Genomic DNA, 16,169 nt, shown 5'->3' on the forward strand with positions numbered 1-16,169 from the left:
AAGGCATAGCCACACCCCCAACCTTTCACAACCTAAGGTTATGGTGGGTTATGGTGGGTACCTTTCAGAGACTCTGGTGCGTATGTGAATAGGTGACCACTGTATATATATATATGTATATATGTATATATATATATATATATATATATATATATATATATATATATATATATATATATATATATATATATATATATATATATATATATATATATATATATATATATATATCACTGGCAAACATGGACTGGTAGAACTTCTGCAGACACCTGAATTATATGTTTGTCTGTTTCATAGGTCTCAATCTTCATTCAGCATCCACCAGTTGGCAAAAGATAAGAGTGTATGGACCCTTGGATGATTGACCATTAGTCTGTCTGTCTGTCTGTCTGTCTGTCTGTCTGTCAGTGTCTGTCTGTCTGTCTGTCTGTCTGTCTCAACTCTATGGTCTCTCTCTATATCTAGCTGTCTTCAGTGACAGTTACACACCTCCTCCACCAGGGGGCGAAAAGCAACAGTGCCTGGGATCCTTTGCAGTCGTGAAACACGTTTACCCGGAAGTGTGTGCGTGTTGTTTTATTGTGCTTTTTGCCCTTGTTTTTTCCAACCTGGAACACAACAAACGTTAACTAAGGGCGCGGTGAAAAATGTCTTAACAACGAGATAAATGGCCATAATTGGACTCTCTACGGATGTCGATAAAAGAGCAGCTGACGTCGCTGGAAGAGGAGATATTGTGGTGATAGCCTTGATTCAAGACTGACCGTCTTGTGTGATCATCACACATGTTTGTTGAGTGAAGCTTGTCAGCAGTGGTGTAAAGTAGCTACGTAAGTACATTTACTCAAGTACTGTACTTAAAGGACGACTTCACCACTTTTCAACACATCTTTATATAATAGGTAATGCTCATGATAAAATGGTAAAAAAAAAAATCGAATCAGTCTGTGTCTCAGAGGAGGGCTGTAGACAGTTCAGAAACCCGTCTACCAGTGACATCATCGATTGGGAATCCAAGCTAATAAAAACTGCAGGCTTAGTATTCCTGGAAAGTTGTAATGCAATAATAGATCCCATTGTTATCGCCTTAATACAAATCTGAATAAAAAAATTGTAATCTTTTGGGGGAAAAAGATCCTGCCTAACGATGATGTCACAGGTAGACGGGTTTCTGGACTGTCCACAGCCCTCCTATGAGACACAGACCAAGTAGATTTTTTTTAATCATTTCATCATGAGCATTAGTGAGGACCTATTGTATGAAGATATGTTGAAAAGTGGTGAAGTCGTCCTTTAAGTACAATTCAGTACTCAGTACTTAAGTACATTTTTTTTTTACTTTACTGGAGTATTTCCAAATTTCAATACTTTTACTTCTACTCCACTAACATCTCAGAGGCAAATATTGTACTTTTACTCCACTACAATTATTTGAAAACGTTAGTTTCTAGTTACTATTATTTAGGTCTGCAATTTGAAAATAGCAGATCTACAAGGTTGTGAGCTTGCAGATCTGCTATTTTCAAAGGATCTTTATACATTACATTTTTAGAACTTGTCAAATGGGACCTTCTGCATAATGAGTACTTTTACTTTTGGTACTTTAAATACGTTTTGATGCCAATACTTTTATACTGTTACCTAGTCATTTTTGATTGCCAAACTTGTACTTGTAACAGAATATTTCTACAAAGGGCAGTGATGTTGCTAGGTTTTCAATGTAATGGGTCCTGGGATGCAAGGGTGGTCATTCAGATGGGTCCCAGAAACATTTTATGGGTCCCCAATTACACGTCCCCCCCCCCCCCCCTATCGTTTTCTTTGATCTCCAATCTCCATATCTTCTATGCGTGTGTGACTGTGTACATTATATCCTGATGCAGTGGATCTCAACCTTTTCAGGCAGCGACCCCCTAAAATAATCTTTTTTTTTTTTTTTTTTTAACTGGGGACCCCCCACCCTGAGGAATTAGGAGTTGAGGCACTTAATTTAGTTTGATTCAGTTCCACAGATACATATTGTGAAAATAGCAGATCTAGATCAGTGCGACCCGTTCCTGCTTTTCAAGACCGATACCGATATATATACATATATTAAAAAATCATAAATATATTTTTTCAAATGTATATGATTCTGTAGTATTAGCACACCTTATGGTAAGAAATACTAGTAGTGGGCAACAGGTGGATTTAACATACCTTTGACCAATAGAATACATTTAATCATAGAACCTTTTAATCATTATTATTATTTTATTTTGTATTTATGAATGTAGAATTTATTTTTACTATTTATTGTGTAGCAATAAAAGACTGAAAACACTGGCTTACAGTGGAAGTATTGGCAAATAAAGAAATAGGAATTCAAGAAATAATGAAGACAAATACTGACAATGCCTATGAACATTGGCTTGCAGTTATTGGACATAGTCAACATGCAATAATACTATTAGGCTTGTCATTGAGAAAGGAAAATAAAGTTGTCTTTTTGAGGAGAAGTGGAACCTTATAAGTCACTTTAAGTTTAGCATGAGGGAGAGGGTCTACCCTCTTCAGGGAATTAATTGTTATGATATCTCTAGGCTACAGAAAACATCCAGTTGCCTATTAAACATACACAAGACACAGACGATAGACAACCGGTTACTTACAGCTGCCATTAATTAGTGCTTTTGTTCGCCTTTGTGGTCAAATCAGGGTCAAATGCATAGGCTCAACGAGCCATCGTTAACCTGCTAATGTTACACAGCTGATTGGCAACATGCATTAATCCACCACATCATCTCCAAGCAAGTGGGAGAACACTCTAAAATCGGGGATTTTACTTTGGCTGGTCAATTTAAGATGACAACACCAACAAAGATTAGTAGTAGACCTATATGTATGATGATCAGTTATTATTCCAGACAGTGGTCTATCCAAGACGTTTTAACACGTTTAAGAGCAGGTCCTCATGCCGTCTCTCTCTCTCTCTCTCTGTGTGTAGCGTAGACTAACAGCGAGGGGCTGTGCTGTTGCTGCTGCTTCTGCCACACAACGCTGTTTAACCGAGTTATACTTCTCCAGTACAACGGTGTCTAACCGAGTTATACTTCTCCACCAACGGTGTCTAACCGGAGAGTTATACTTCTCCACCAACGGTGCCTAACCGAGAGAGTCCATGTAGATCACAGCTGACAAATATTATATATTATCGGAGATATTATTAATGTTATCGGTTTTATCGGGATGACGTCATAATTCCTGATATCAGACATATAATTATCGGGCCGATACTTATCGTGCACTACTAATTTTACCGCAAATTATTGTTATATTTTTCTCTGTTGGTGGTGACAACTCTAGTGCGTCCCATGGACGCACTAGAGTTGTCATGAATGCGTCCTTTCGCAATATGGTGCGTCAGCGACGCAGGACGCAGGCCTACGAGCATCTCTGAAAGGGTATTGATACTTTTACTTAAGTAAAACAACTTCCACAACTGCTTGTCAGGGTGTTTGTGTTGGAGCGCCTCAGTGCGACTGCAGAGTTCATGTGCAACCGCTTCACTATAGGAACTGTGATGGAGCAACAAAGCATCAAACTACAGACTGCAGGTTTGTTAACATATCTACATACGTTGAACACCAGCTAGTAGCCGAACTACATTTCCCAGCTTCCTTGTGTAGTATTACTGCATACAGGTGTATCTGTTTATAGCAACTTTAAATAAGATTTGTATTTTACAAAAACGAGCAGTAAAGATAATTAATGGAGCAGGATACCTTGATCATACTAATAATCTGTTTTTACAATCTTACATTCTAAAGTTTCCAGATCTAGTGAAATTTAAAACGGCACAAATCATGTTTAAAGCCTGGAAAAGAGTTTACCTGGAAACATCCAAAAGCTTTTTAAGGAGAGTGATGGAAAATATGATTTAAGAAACAAACATACTTTTAAACAGATGATAATTATTCATTCAACACTGAAACAAATGTGCATTTCAATATCAGGTATTCATCTTTGGAATAATCTTGATAAAAGTATCAAAAACTGCAGAAATGTTAAACAGTTCAAGCGATGCTATAAGCAGTCATTTATACAACATTATGGTCACATGATTTTATACTGATTTACTGATTTAATAAGTTACTATGATTATTTGCTTTATATGAATTGTTTTTTTAATTGACTATTTTCTTTACTTTATATGATCTTTTATTACTTTTAGTAGGATCGATTTATATGTATTGTATGTAAATTGTGTACTCATTTTATGGTATATCAATTTGTATTAAATCATATTGTTTTACAATAGGTTATTTGTCATGGTAAGAAGGGGACCGGACTAGATAAGCATTTGCATCTTTCTGTCCCTTCTTGAACAAATGTTTTGAAATTGTGATGATGATGTATGGAGTTTTCTGTACTTTTAAATTGTTCAAGATAAATAGGGCATAGCAGTGGTGGCCATTTTCTGGTTCCACTTCAAAATACTCAATGCATTTTTCCCATTTACATTTCCAAAAATATTTATATCAATTAATTTAAGCCTAGAATCAAGCCATCCAGGGTCCTGGTGAATCATGACCATAAAACGTTTTTTTCTGTGATTTTATTTTATTTTATATTTAATTATATGACTACGTCTCGTCTACCAAAAACTATGCCCCGCTTCTGTGACGCGCGTCCTAGTAACTACAGCTGTTGTACACAGGGGCTTCCTGCTTTGAAATTGAGTCTATATATGAAGTAAAAGTTCATATGAATGGCCTTTAGGTTCGCTGGTGTCAGAAATAATTTTTCTCCATTCAAGTGGGTGGGTTTTTGATGAACTTTAGACTTGATTTTCTTACCTTAATAAACATTGTCATAAATACTATATGCTTCCAGTCGCAAGTTTAAAGTCTTCTTTCAATCACCATGATATGCGTTTTGTTAAATTATGGTCCCATTCATTTAAAAATTGATGCTGTAGGAGCGGCGGGATGATTTGGTTGACAAGCTACTAGAGATGGTCTAATCAGGTTTTTTGGAACCGATCACCTAAGTCTGATCATCCGATACCGATCCGATCATGTGGGGCAATATTATTTTTTATATTTTTTAACTTTTTGTATTTTATTTAACTTTTTTATTTATTAATTCATTCACTCATGCATGTATTGGCTGGTCGTCCAGGCCTATGAATTCCATTACCTTTCTCGTGATCCCCTGCCTTCTCACCGTGAGGGTTAAAGGACTGGGTGCTCTCTATTGTTCTTTGCACCAGCAGCGCGTGTTGACGTTTTCTCTGCCTTTCTTTTTTCGCTTTCTGCGGTCCGTTTAAGGTAATCGCCATGCTCCTCTTTGTGATCCTTCTTCAAGTGCTGAATTAAATTTGTCGTGTTGAAACTATTTGGCTTGTTTCCCCCACGAGGTACTTTACCCTTTCATATTTTGCAGATAGCGTGTATCGCATCGGTCTCAAGAAATTCCATACCGCGGACATTTTCAAACCTGTGTGCGTGCAGCAGAACATAACAAACACTTCTTCCTTCTTTTAAGGCAGCTGGTATTCAGCCAGCGTTTCACCGCCACCTTCGGATCCGGAGTGGTATCAAACCCTTGACATATATACGTCATGATCGGATCGCTGAATTTACCTTTTGATTGGAATGACCGATCAAATTATTTTCATTGATTTCGGGCCGATCCGATCCATGGCCGATCGATCGGACCATCTCTACAAGCTACACAGCCAATAGCAATTAATTCCCCGCCCCCGCTCTTGATTGACAAGCTACCCAACCAATAGCATTCTTTCCGGTTGCACAGGATATGACGCGATATACAGTACAAAGATGGCGGATTTGAAATTCCTTAACAATCGGCTTCATTTACGGTCTGTAGAAACCAATGGCGTCACTTTGTCCATTAATTTTTACAGTCTATGGTTGTACACGGCAAAAAAACACGTGGCTGGCCTTTTGTTTTTTCTATCACAATGCCAAAACATACCTATCTGATTCTTGTTTGGATGAAGAAACGTCGGACATTCCCGTTGCGTTGTGGACGTCGGTTGTTCTGAGAAACCGGAAGACAACCCCCATGACAGTCTCTAACAATACATTTATACGTTTTATAGATGCAAATATTCGCCATTGGAGTCTAAGTAAACATGTGTCGGGTGCAATAACTATTCAGCCCATTTAAAGCGTCAAAATAAACACATCAATGAATGAATAAATAAATGTCACAGGATTTGAACTCTTCCCATTGCATAAATACACCAGACAGGTGCACAGTCTGGTGGGCCATTCTTCTCACACTGAATAATTAAAATAAACAACTCGTAGAGTATACAAACAGCCATTAAAAAACTAAACAGACATGGTCGCCAGATTAACTTAACCTTAGCCACCACACACATTTCAATGCTCTCCAACACGGCTGTTTAATACAGATTTTTTTTTCTTTTTTTTTTCTAAATCGATTATTGACCAGTCAATTTTTAATGTGCTACAAATTATTGAAGCTAATGTTTATGTAATCTAATCACCTGGAAATAGTATGTTTTAAGATGTAATTGCAGCTGCTGCACAGAAAAGGGCATTTCAAGGCATGTCCACTTTCAGTCAAGTTAATGTTCAGGACAGCCCTAAATAAAATCTCTCTCTGATACTCAGCACATGCGCGACACAGCCAGCAGGGGTTTACACTGACTATCTACAACCAGTCGTCCTCAGAAGGTTCCCCTCCTGCTTTAAACTAGGTACCATTATTCCAGTACCGAAGAAGAGCAAAGTAACTGGTCTAAATGACTGGAGTAGAGTCTGCTCAAAGTAAAAGCAACTTTATAGCTAGGCAGATAACAGGCGAAAAACAGGCGAATCGTTCACTTCCGGATAAAAGCGCCAAAATTGGTACACATACTCCTTGGGTAGTACTGTTTTGATAAAACCCGTTAGCCACCTGAAAATTCAAGATGGTGGCCATTTTTCAAGATGGCCGCCATTGAATATACAGTAATATTGCATTTCCCAGCAAAATCCCATAGATACAAGCGCCAAAATTGGCAAACATACTCCTTGGGTATTGCTCTTTTGATAAAAAACAAAGATTTTAAGATGGTGGCCATTTTTCAAGATGGCCACCATTGAATATACAGTAATTCGCAGTAAGTTCACAATAAAATGTCATAGATATGCACCAACATTGGCACACACACTCTTTGGGTATTGCTCTTTTGATGAAACCTGTTACCCATGTAAAAATTCAAGATGGCAGCCATTTTTCAAGATGGCCACCATTGTACAGTAGGCTATAAACACATTTAGAGGTAAAATAGCTTAGAAGCAAGCACCAAAATTGGCTCATATACCATTCTTTTAATAACATTTTAGCAGCCACCTAAAAATTCAAGATGGCGGCCATTTTGCAAGATGGCCGCCATTAAATATACACTAATAATGCATTTCTGAATAAAATCACAAAAATATGTCCTATTTGAGTAATCTTGGTGTCAAATCATACATTTTTCACTATGTAGAATCTGAATGTGGACCCATGGACTGACTCACTGGCTTCCTTGTACCATATATCAGCCCCGGAATCCTAATCTTCTGCTAAATTAGGGGATCATGCTATGTTATAAGTCTATTATGTGTAGCATTTTCCTGTACAAGACTTCCAAAGTTGACATGACACCACTATGCCGTATGTGTGTGTATGCGCATCGGGAGGCGGTGGAGGGGCGGTTGAAAGACTTTTCATCGGAAGGTAGAGAGGTAGTAGCTCAATAGAGCGGATGTCAACGCACAGCCAGGGCACACTGGTGGCACCGCTGCTGTGAAACTCAGCATGGGGTTCAGTATCAGCTAAATAATTATTTTGTTATAACAAAATGACTTTAGTGTCCCAAATGCTGTCTAATAAGCCCCACATCAGTTAGCTATTGTAGATTACATGTAGTTTAATAGATGTTTAGTTAGACAGTCGCGCCTGAATCGACAGGGTGTGCCAGCACGGGAGAGCCGAACCAAGGGTAAGGGGGCCATACATGACTTGTTCATGGACTTACCCGGATGGTGTACAGATCGCACAGGACTTAAATGATACTGTATGAACGATCGGGCTAGGTGTAGGTCATGTCGTTTTATTTCCGAACCTAGTCGTATCCCATTCCTTATTGTGTACGATAGTACATTGCACAAGGTGGTAAAAGGATAACCCCTCAGCCTTGATTAACTCAATACAGATAATTTTTTCATGCAATGCAAATGCTACAGATTTGGTCTGACCTGCACGGCACAGTGCAGCTGCAGATGCGAGGTTTAGAAGTGCATGTCTTCCTCATCCAGGCAGCAAGACAATAAGCGAACAAACAGACAATTTGGTAAAGCGAATAAGTATAGGCCTACTGTCTATAAAAAACAATAAAAAAAATAATAAATAAAGAAAAGACAAAAAAAAAAAACTGCCTCAACGGGATCATCACCTTATCGTGGTGGGGCAGTTTGCATGTCTCCATGACCCCTAGAACTATGTCGGCAGGAGTCTTGTACTTCTGGCAGGGTTACCCAAGCCAAACAGGTCGAAGGGTAGAGACTAGACGAAGGGTGATCCCAGGGCGCTATTACTACTTATAATCTACATTTGCAAGATCCGCTAGTCTCTCAGCGCTAATCTATGTGATTTTATTGCAAAATGTAGAAATACTGTATATTAAATGGCAGCCATCTTGAAAAAGGGCCACCATCTTGAATTTTTAGGTGGCTGCTAAAATGTTATTAAAAGAATGGTATATGAGCCAATTTTGGTGCTTGCTTCTAAGCTATTTTACTTCTAAATGTGATTTGACTGTATATAGCCTACTGTACAATGGTGGCCATCTTGAAAAATGGCTGCCATCTTGAATTTTTACATGGGTAACAGGTTTCATCAAAAGAGCAATACCCAAAGAGTGTGTGTGCCAATTTTGGTGCATATCTATGACATTTTATTGTGAAATTACTGCGAATTACTGTATATTCAATGGTGGCCATCTTGAAAAATGGCCACCATCTTAAAATCTTTGGTTTTTGTCAAAAGAGCAATACCCAAGGAGTATGTTTGCCAATTTTGGCACTTGTATCTATGTGATTTTGTTGGGAAATGTAATATTACTGTATATTCAATGGCGGCCATCTTGAAAAATGGCCACCATCTTGAATTTTCAGGTGGCTAACGGGTTTTATCAAAACAGTACTACCCAAGGAGTATGTGTACCAATTTTGGCGCTTTTATCCGGAAGTGAACGATTATTCCCGTTATCTGCCAAGCTATTATTCCAGTCAATAGTTAAAGGGATATTTCGCTTTCAAACATGTTCGGGGTCGTTTTAACGTCTACTCAGGCTTTTGTGAGCACCCCGGAGAGATTTTAAGATGCTTAATTCAGTATTTACTATTTAGATATTTGATATTCATTTTTTCGGACACCCTTCCTATACAAAGCCATTGTAACTTAAAACTACATTTTAACCATGATAGATTCATCAAAAACACCCGTCCTTATTTTTATTTTTTTATTGTATTACATTTTTTTCACTTAACCAAAAAAGATTAATACAGACAATTGAGGTGAGATCAGCGTACACCCCTTTTTATGTCTGTGCGAGGTTGATAAATGAGGGCCACTGTCCCTCTTATTTACTCAGACTGCATTTTCATTTACACAGTTTTCTCTCATGTTATCTTTTTCCTAGACTTCCTGCACTTCCCTGTGTGTAAAGAGGAGTTTTCCCCTGAACAACAGGAGAGGCACCCCAGTCTGGTCCGGGAGGACCCTGCACGGCCTGCAGAGCCTCCACAGATTAGAGAGGAACCGGGGGAGCTACTTCAAAGACCAGAGAAGACTGATGAGTCAACGTTGACATTACAAGCAGTGAAAAGTGAAGACGATGATGAAAGCAGAGAGACAGAGCCTCTAGAGGCGGATGGAACAACGTTGACATTACTAGCAGTGAAAAGTGAAGATGATGATGAAAGCAGAGAGACAGAGCCTCTAGAGGCGGATGGAACAAAGTTGACATTACAAGCAGTGAAAAGTGAAGATGATGATGAAAGCAGAGAGTCAGAGCCTCTAGAGGCGGATGGAACAACGTTGACATTACAAGCAGTAAAAAGTGAAGATGATGATGAAAGCAGAGAGTCAGAGCCTCTAGAGGCGGATGGAACAACGTTGACATTACAAGCAGTGAAAAGTGAAGATGATGATGAAAGCAGAGAGTCAGAGCCTCTAGAGGCGGATGGAACAATGTTGACATTACAAGCAGTGAAAAGTGAAGATGATGATGAAAGCAGAGAGTCAGAGCCTCTAGAGGCGGATGGAACAATGTTGACATTACTTGCAGTGAAAAGTGAAGATGATGATGATGAAAAGGAAGAGACAAAGCCTCTAACCAGCATCTCAACTGAACACATGAAAACACAAGCTGATGAACAAGATTGTGAAACATCACAACCAACTAGTGAACAGCTCCTCTCTTCACACAGTTCTGAATCTGACATCACTGATGACAGTGATGAGTGGGAGGAGACCAGGGAAAATCTGTCGGCTTTAAACACACCGAAATCACACAAGAGACGAAAAGTGGAAGGACAAAAAAAGTCTTTGAGCAAAAAGCTATCCCAGGACCTGAAATCATCTAAACAAACTCCATTCACGAGGAGCCACACAGGGAAGAACAGCTTTAGTTGTACAGAGTGTGGCAAAAAGTTTAAACGAAAGGAACATCTGAAATTGCACACAAGGATTCATACAGGGGAAAAGCCATTTATGTGTACAGTTTGTGACTATGGCTCTGGTCACATGAGCGATTTGAAAAAACACATGAGGACTCATACAGGGGACAAACCCTTTAGTTGTACAGTTTGTAACAAAGACTTTGGTCAAATGTGTACCCTGAAACAACACATGAGGATTCATACAGGGGAAAAGCCCTTTATGTGTAAAGTCTGTGGCAAAGGCTATGGTCACATGGGTGATCTTAAAAAACACATGAGGACTCATACAGGGGAAAAGCCCTTTACTTGTTCAGTTTGCAGCAAAGGCTTTTGTCAAAAGGTTCATCTAAGGTCACACATGAGGACTCATACAGGGGGAAAGCCCATTTCTTGTGCAGTCTGTGGCAAAGGTTATAATCACACAAGTAATCTAAAATCACACATGAGGACTCATACAGGGGGAAAGCCTATTACTTGTACAGTTTGTGACAAAGTCTATAGTCACACGACTAATATGAAAAGACACATGAGGTCCCATACAGTGGGTAAAAAACCTACTACTTTACATCATACAAGACTGTCACGCAGTACTGAAAATTGCAGATCTACAAGATCACAGCAACACATGAGCTAGATCTGCTATTTTCAGTATTTAAAAAATGTTTTTAAAATAATAAAAAAGGAACGGTCTGGGACATACAAGGTTACCACCCAACATCAACCATATGACAATTTGTTGCTTTTATTCGGAAGATAGGTCTAATACAGAATGACTTCGTCACTGACCACATAAGAGCGGAGTGTCGACGTACAAACGTGCTATTCAGAGACAACTGTTCTCACCTCGGTGCATATGGGGAAACTTCTTCTCGAACGGCAGCAGCGTGTCTCCTTCCATGTCCGTTCTGCCATGGAGATGGGGTCAAATGTTGCAATAAAAGCAGGTGCAAAGCAGGTCAGATGTGAAAATCAGGGAAACATGAAACCTAAATAGCAGCTAGTAGATCTGTTATTCACTACGTAACTGGCATAGTATAGAGGACAACACCACTTTGCTATGTCACCTATGTGTATACTAGTCTTATGTAAGATATACTGTGAAGTTTGGTGATGTGGGCAAAATCAGATATAATTCTACTGTGACATAGTGATAGTATTGTGGGAATGATACTGGTGCTTCCATAAAATATTTACTCAATGAGATTCTTATAAACAGTAATGCCTCTGTACTGTAATTACTCTTCTCATAGTGACAACACAATTCAACAGAAAGCTAATTTGCTGCATTTTATAAAACAAGTGAAACTGGAAACATAACATAAATTCAATAACATCTTTAAAATAGGCAACATTCCACCCCAGTTAACTCTGACCCCAATAGGCAAGCATACATATCAAACAATTTATATGTCCCTCAGATACAACAAAACATATTCCCCAAATACAAGACCTTTCTGTTTCCCCCAAAACACGCTCGCCCCCATTTTCGGAGCAGACCGCTCGCCTCAGTGTCGCCACACTGGTGCGCAACGCTCGCCCGGGGCACTTGCCCTGCCGGTGTGGAATGCTCGTCTATCATAGGATCCATGGTTGTGCACACGACAACATTTTAATCTAAAATGACGTTTTGGTATTTGTCCATAAAGTTTAACACTGGAGTCCCAGACAGTGCTGCATGTGAGCAGCTTTTTAGTGTTGGCAAGGATGTTTTCATTGCCAAACGGAACGGCTATCTGATAAGAACTTGGAGAGACTGCTGCATGCGTCGCATTTTTTACACCCAAATAATTAGATAAAAAGTGCAGACAATAAGTGTCATTACAGTTTATGTTAAACGATTGACAATCAAATGCCATGTAACAGTATCCTCAACAGATCCTCTTTTTTTGTCTAAGTCTCTAGTCTTTCTTTACTTTAGGAAGACCGATGTTTACTAAAGAAAATGTCAACCTTTTTTAAATAAAACTCAGTTGAGATGCATATTTCTGCTGGCATGTGACTTTTTTGTAGGATATTATATTTTGTTTCATACTGTATACACCACATGTTCTCAATTTAATGCTGAAAATACTTTTTCTATGCAGCTGTTGCTTTACATGCTACATTTCTCCAGGGGTAGAAATGTAGCTTGATAAAGCTACTGCCATGGTGAACTACTTGTAGCTTTACAAGCTACTCTTTCAAAGCTTTCAAACACTGTGTATATGTCTCGTAATCTGTGCAAACGATTGAATTTATTTGTCCCTCCTTTTTTTAATTACTTTTCTTCTTATTGTATAATTGTATAATATTAGATTGGATTTGAGGATATGTGTACACTGTGCCTGTATTTTTTTGTGTGAAAATTAGTCAATTGCTGACTCACTTTCCTATTTTTTGTCGCAACCAAACAGAATTGAGTAAAATCCATGATAAATGTTGAGAGTAAAAAAACATAGTGGACCTTGTTTCTACCAGTGTGTGGACTTTATTTTCCTATATGTCCCGTAATCTTCCATCATTTGAGACTGGCAGGAAAGGCTTGGTGCAAAAGGACAGTTGTGGAACTTCTTCCTCAATTTTTCTATATAAATTTGGAAAGCTGATGTACTGATTATTTTGGTTTTATAACATATGGTCAAGTACGTTGAAACGTGAAAAAAACATAAGTTTTACTGATTAAAAAAGAATTAAAGAAAAGCGTGTGAATAAAGAGGATTTCATTGATGCTACAATCCGGGCCTTCGGGACAGCCATATTATGTAATACCTTAACCACATGAACCCTTTTTCGATTGATTGATTGAATACTTTATTTAGAAGTTTGCAGGAAAAAAAGAACATGAAAGTACAGTTCAAATACAAGGTCAACTAAATAGGATTAGAAAAGCCCAAGAAAGCCAATGGCTTCTTTCAATTGGGGTCCTTTTGTACTCAATTCAAAGTGCATACTGCGTACTCAATTCATCCTCCCTAACCTAACCCTATTCTGGGTATGTAATAATCGGTGACCATTTGAAAAAATTAGCAGATCTACAAGCTCACAATGCATATCAAGATAATGTGTTGTGAACTTGTAGAATTATTGCAGAGGGGAAACGATTTAGGAGACCATGGATGGAGCCCCTGGGGGACCCTGGTCAACAAAGTATACGTGTAGGGTTTAAGTTGTTACGGACAGGTTTGTGAACTGTTGCGATAAAATAAGGTTAACCAATGGAATGCAACCACCCTAAGGCCTAAGGACTACTAACCATTGAGTTTCCCTCACTATCTGTACCGAGTAGACCATATAAAACAGAGCTGCTACTGTAGCTCTAAACATATTTAAAATCTGAAGCTTTTTTGTATACTATTTAAATAGTTTTGAGACAATGCTGCTAATTGTCCCAAAAGTGACTGCATTGTTTTTGCTGCTATCTTTTTCAAAAAACTTTATACCCTGTATACATAACATGTATATAACGACGCAATGTGACATAGCTCCGTTTAACACAATGCTGTACCCCCTCCAACTGTATATTCTTTCCCCATTTTCTTAACTTGTTTTCATTATGTTTTAACACTTGCTTTGGCCATGTAAACGTATGTTTTCTCATGCCTTTGAATTGAACTGAAATTGAATTGACTTGGAGTTGACACCCAAGACTGAGATCAAGGTGGACATACAATCCAATATGATGATGACACAGGGTAGATGGAGCAAAATGAAGTCACGTGTCTGAATTTCTGAACATGAAACGGGAGAGGGATTCAGTAATGTTGTTGCGGTGTTGGGGACAGCTACTCGGATGATGAAATTGTTGTTGACAGAAATAAAGATGAGGCTTCTGAGGAGAGCCATGATGGGAAGTGAGGAGGAGTGACCATTGTTGATGATGTGAGATAAAAAAAAAAAGAAAAAGCACTATGACAGGTAGGCATGGCGAGGAGGGGAAGAAAAATGGGAGGAGTAGTTATCAGAAGTGCCTGGAATCAGATGAGAGCGGGAGGAGTTACAGTATACAGATTGATGACATGCGAGTGCCGGGAGGGCTTATCAGGTGAGATGTCAGGTGAGATGTGAAATGAGGTGAGCAGGACAGGAATTGTATCAGTTGAATGGTCAGTTTGGCGGGGGAGGAGATGTTGTCAGACGATATCCCCTCCTGGTTTTGTTTTTATTTATTTTTAAAAACCGAACCCTGCGTATTGTCATGCAGATGAAATAGGCTACTATATTTTGATAAAATAAAACAATGCGGTTGCCTGAGTTTTCCTCAAACGGCTCACTGTGAAGGCTTTGATCACATGTTTTCTTTTTCTTGGTGTTTCTTGGTATGAGGAAGCACATTCACCCGCAGCCAGCTTCATGCTTTGATTATTTGGTCATGCTCCAGGAAGTAGGCTACAATATTATATGTCAATTCCAGTAAAGACTGTCAAACTGGTTTTGATTAATAGTATCTTTCAGCACAGTAAACAAACTCAGGTTGGTGCTTATTACATTTTTTCTACAGTATTCACTTACTGTAACAATGACAATGAAGTCTCAGCTATAAGATATGAATGCCAACCTTAAAGCACCTACATTATCCCTGAGATTTGGGAGGGAAGTCATTTGGGAGTTTTGCAATGAAAAAAGCTGAATTTTCTTACAAAATAAAAGCAACTACATGCACAAAATGTTGAGGAGCCACATGGTTTAGTTATTTTTAAGAAAGTACCAGTAATTCTTGTAACACTTTCAAGACAGTTTCACTAAACATGTGAATATACATTTTGAAACTCATATTTAAATAATGTTTATTTGTCTGTGAGATTGCAGTTGCAGGTTGAAGTGTTTTAGCAACACAATGTGTAGCCTACTTCAACAGCAACCTGAATGAGTGAGTGACACCCCCCTGGATTGTCTTCATTCTTGAGGAGGCAATAATAATCTAAAAGAGATAGAGTGTGCACACTGGTGATGCTGAAAAAGCTCTGCTGTATTTTTATGTGTCGTCCACATTTCGATCTACTCAGATCTTCATCAGGACAGAGATCCAGATGAAGATCTGAATAGATCGAAACGTTGACGACGCAATATAAATACAGTGGAGCTTTATCAGCATCACCTGTGTGCAGATCTTCTCTTTTATGATACTTTTGCTTGTCTTGCACCTGGGCCACGGATGTGCGCACACTACTTTCCTCAGGCAATGATAATCTAACCATAACGTGTCGTAACACTTATCTCAACCAGTGTATGTTTGTGTGCATGCACTTGCAACTTAAGTGTTACACATGGTAATGATTTGAGGCTATGAAAAATTCATAGCTATGGCCTTATCTTTTCATGGCCTAAACATTTTAAAATAGTGAAAATCTACATCGACACTTTTCAAAATAGCAAAAAATACCAAAAAGGTTTAGGCATAAGGGGTAAGGCAAGATAGGGCCCAAATGTGTAATTGCGTCCCCATGCACATAAATAAGCGTG

General features: G+C 38.7%; 1 protein-coding gene across 1 annotated transcript; it reads left to right on the forward strand.

Moving 5' to 3' along the window:
- Nucleotides 1-618: 618 nt before the first annotated feature.
- Nucleotides 619-13,107, forward strand: LOC311039639 (uncharacterized protein). Its single transcript, XM_084049576.1, has 3 exons — nucleotides 619-830; nucleotides 3,493-3,596; nucleotides 9,710-13,107. The coding sequence occupies exons 2-3, from the start codon at nucleotides 3,533-3,535 to the stop codon at nucleotides 11,362-11,364; spliced, it is 1,719 nt and encodes a 572-aa protein (XP_083905702.1). The 5' UTR covers nucleotides 619-830; nucleotides 3,493-3,532; the 3' UTR covers nucleotides 11,365-13,107.
- The last annotated feature ends 3,062 nt before the right edge of the window (nucleotides 13,108-16,169 follow it).

This window comes from Gymnoscopelus microlampas (assembly GCF_963454915.1).
Source record: "Gymnoscopelus microlampas genome assembly, chromosome: 1".
In the NCBI taxonomy this organism is placed as follows: Eukaryota; Metazoa; Chordata; class Actinopteri; order Myctophiformes; family Myctophidae; genus Gymnoscopelus; species Gymnoscopelus microlampas.

What these genes read in the sequence shown, in the direction of transcription:
- LOC311039639 (XM_084049576.1), top strand. Translation starts at nt 3,533, where the DNA reads ATGTGCAACCGCTTCACTATAGGAACTGTGATGGAGCAACAAAGCATC. An exon ending in CATCAAACTACAGACTGCAG is followed by an intron (nt 3,597 to 9,709) that starts GTTTGTTAACAT and finishes TCTTTTTCCTAG; the next exon opens with ACTTCCTGCACTTCCCTGTG.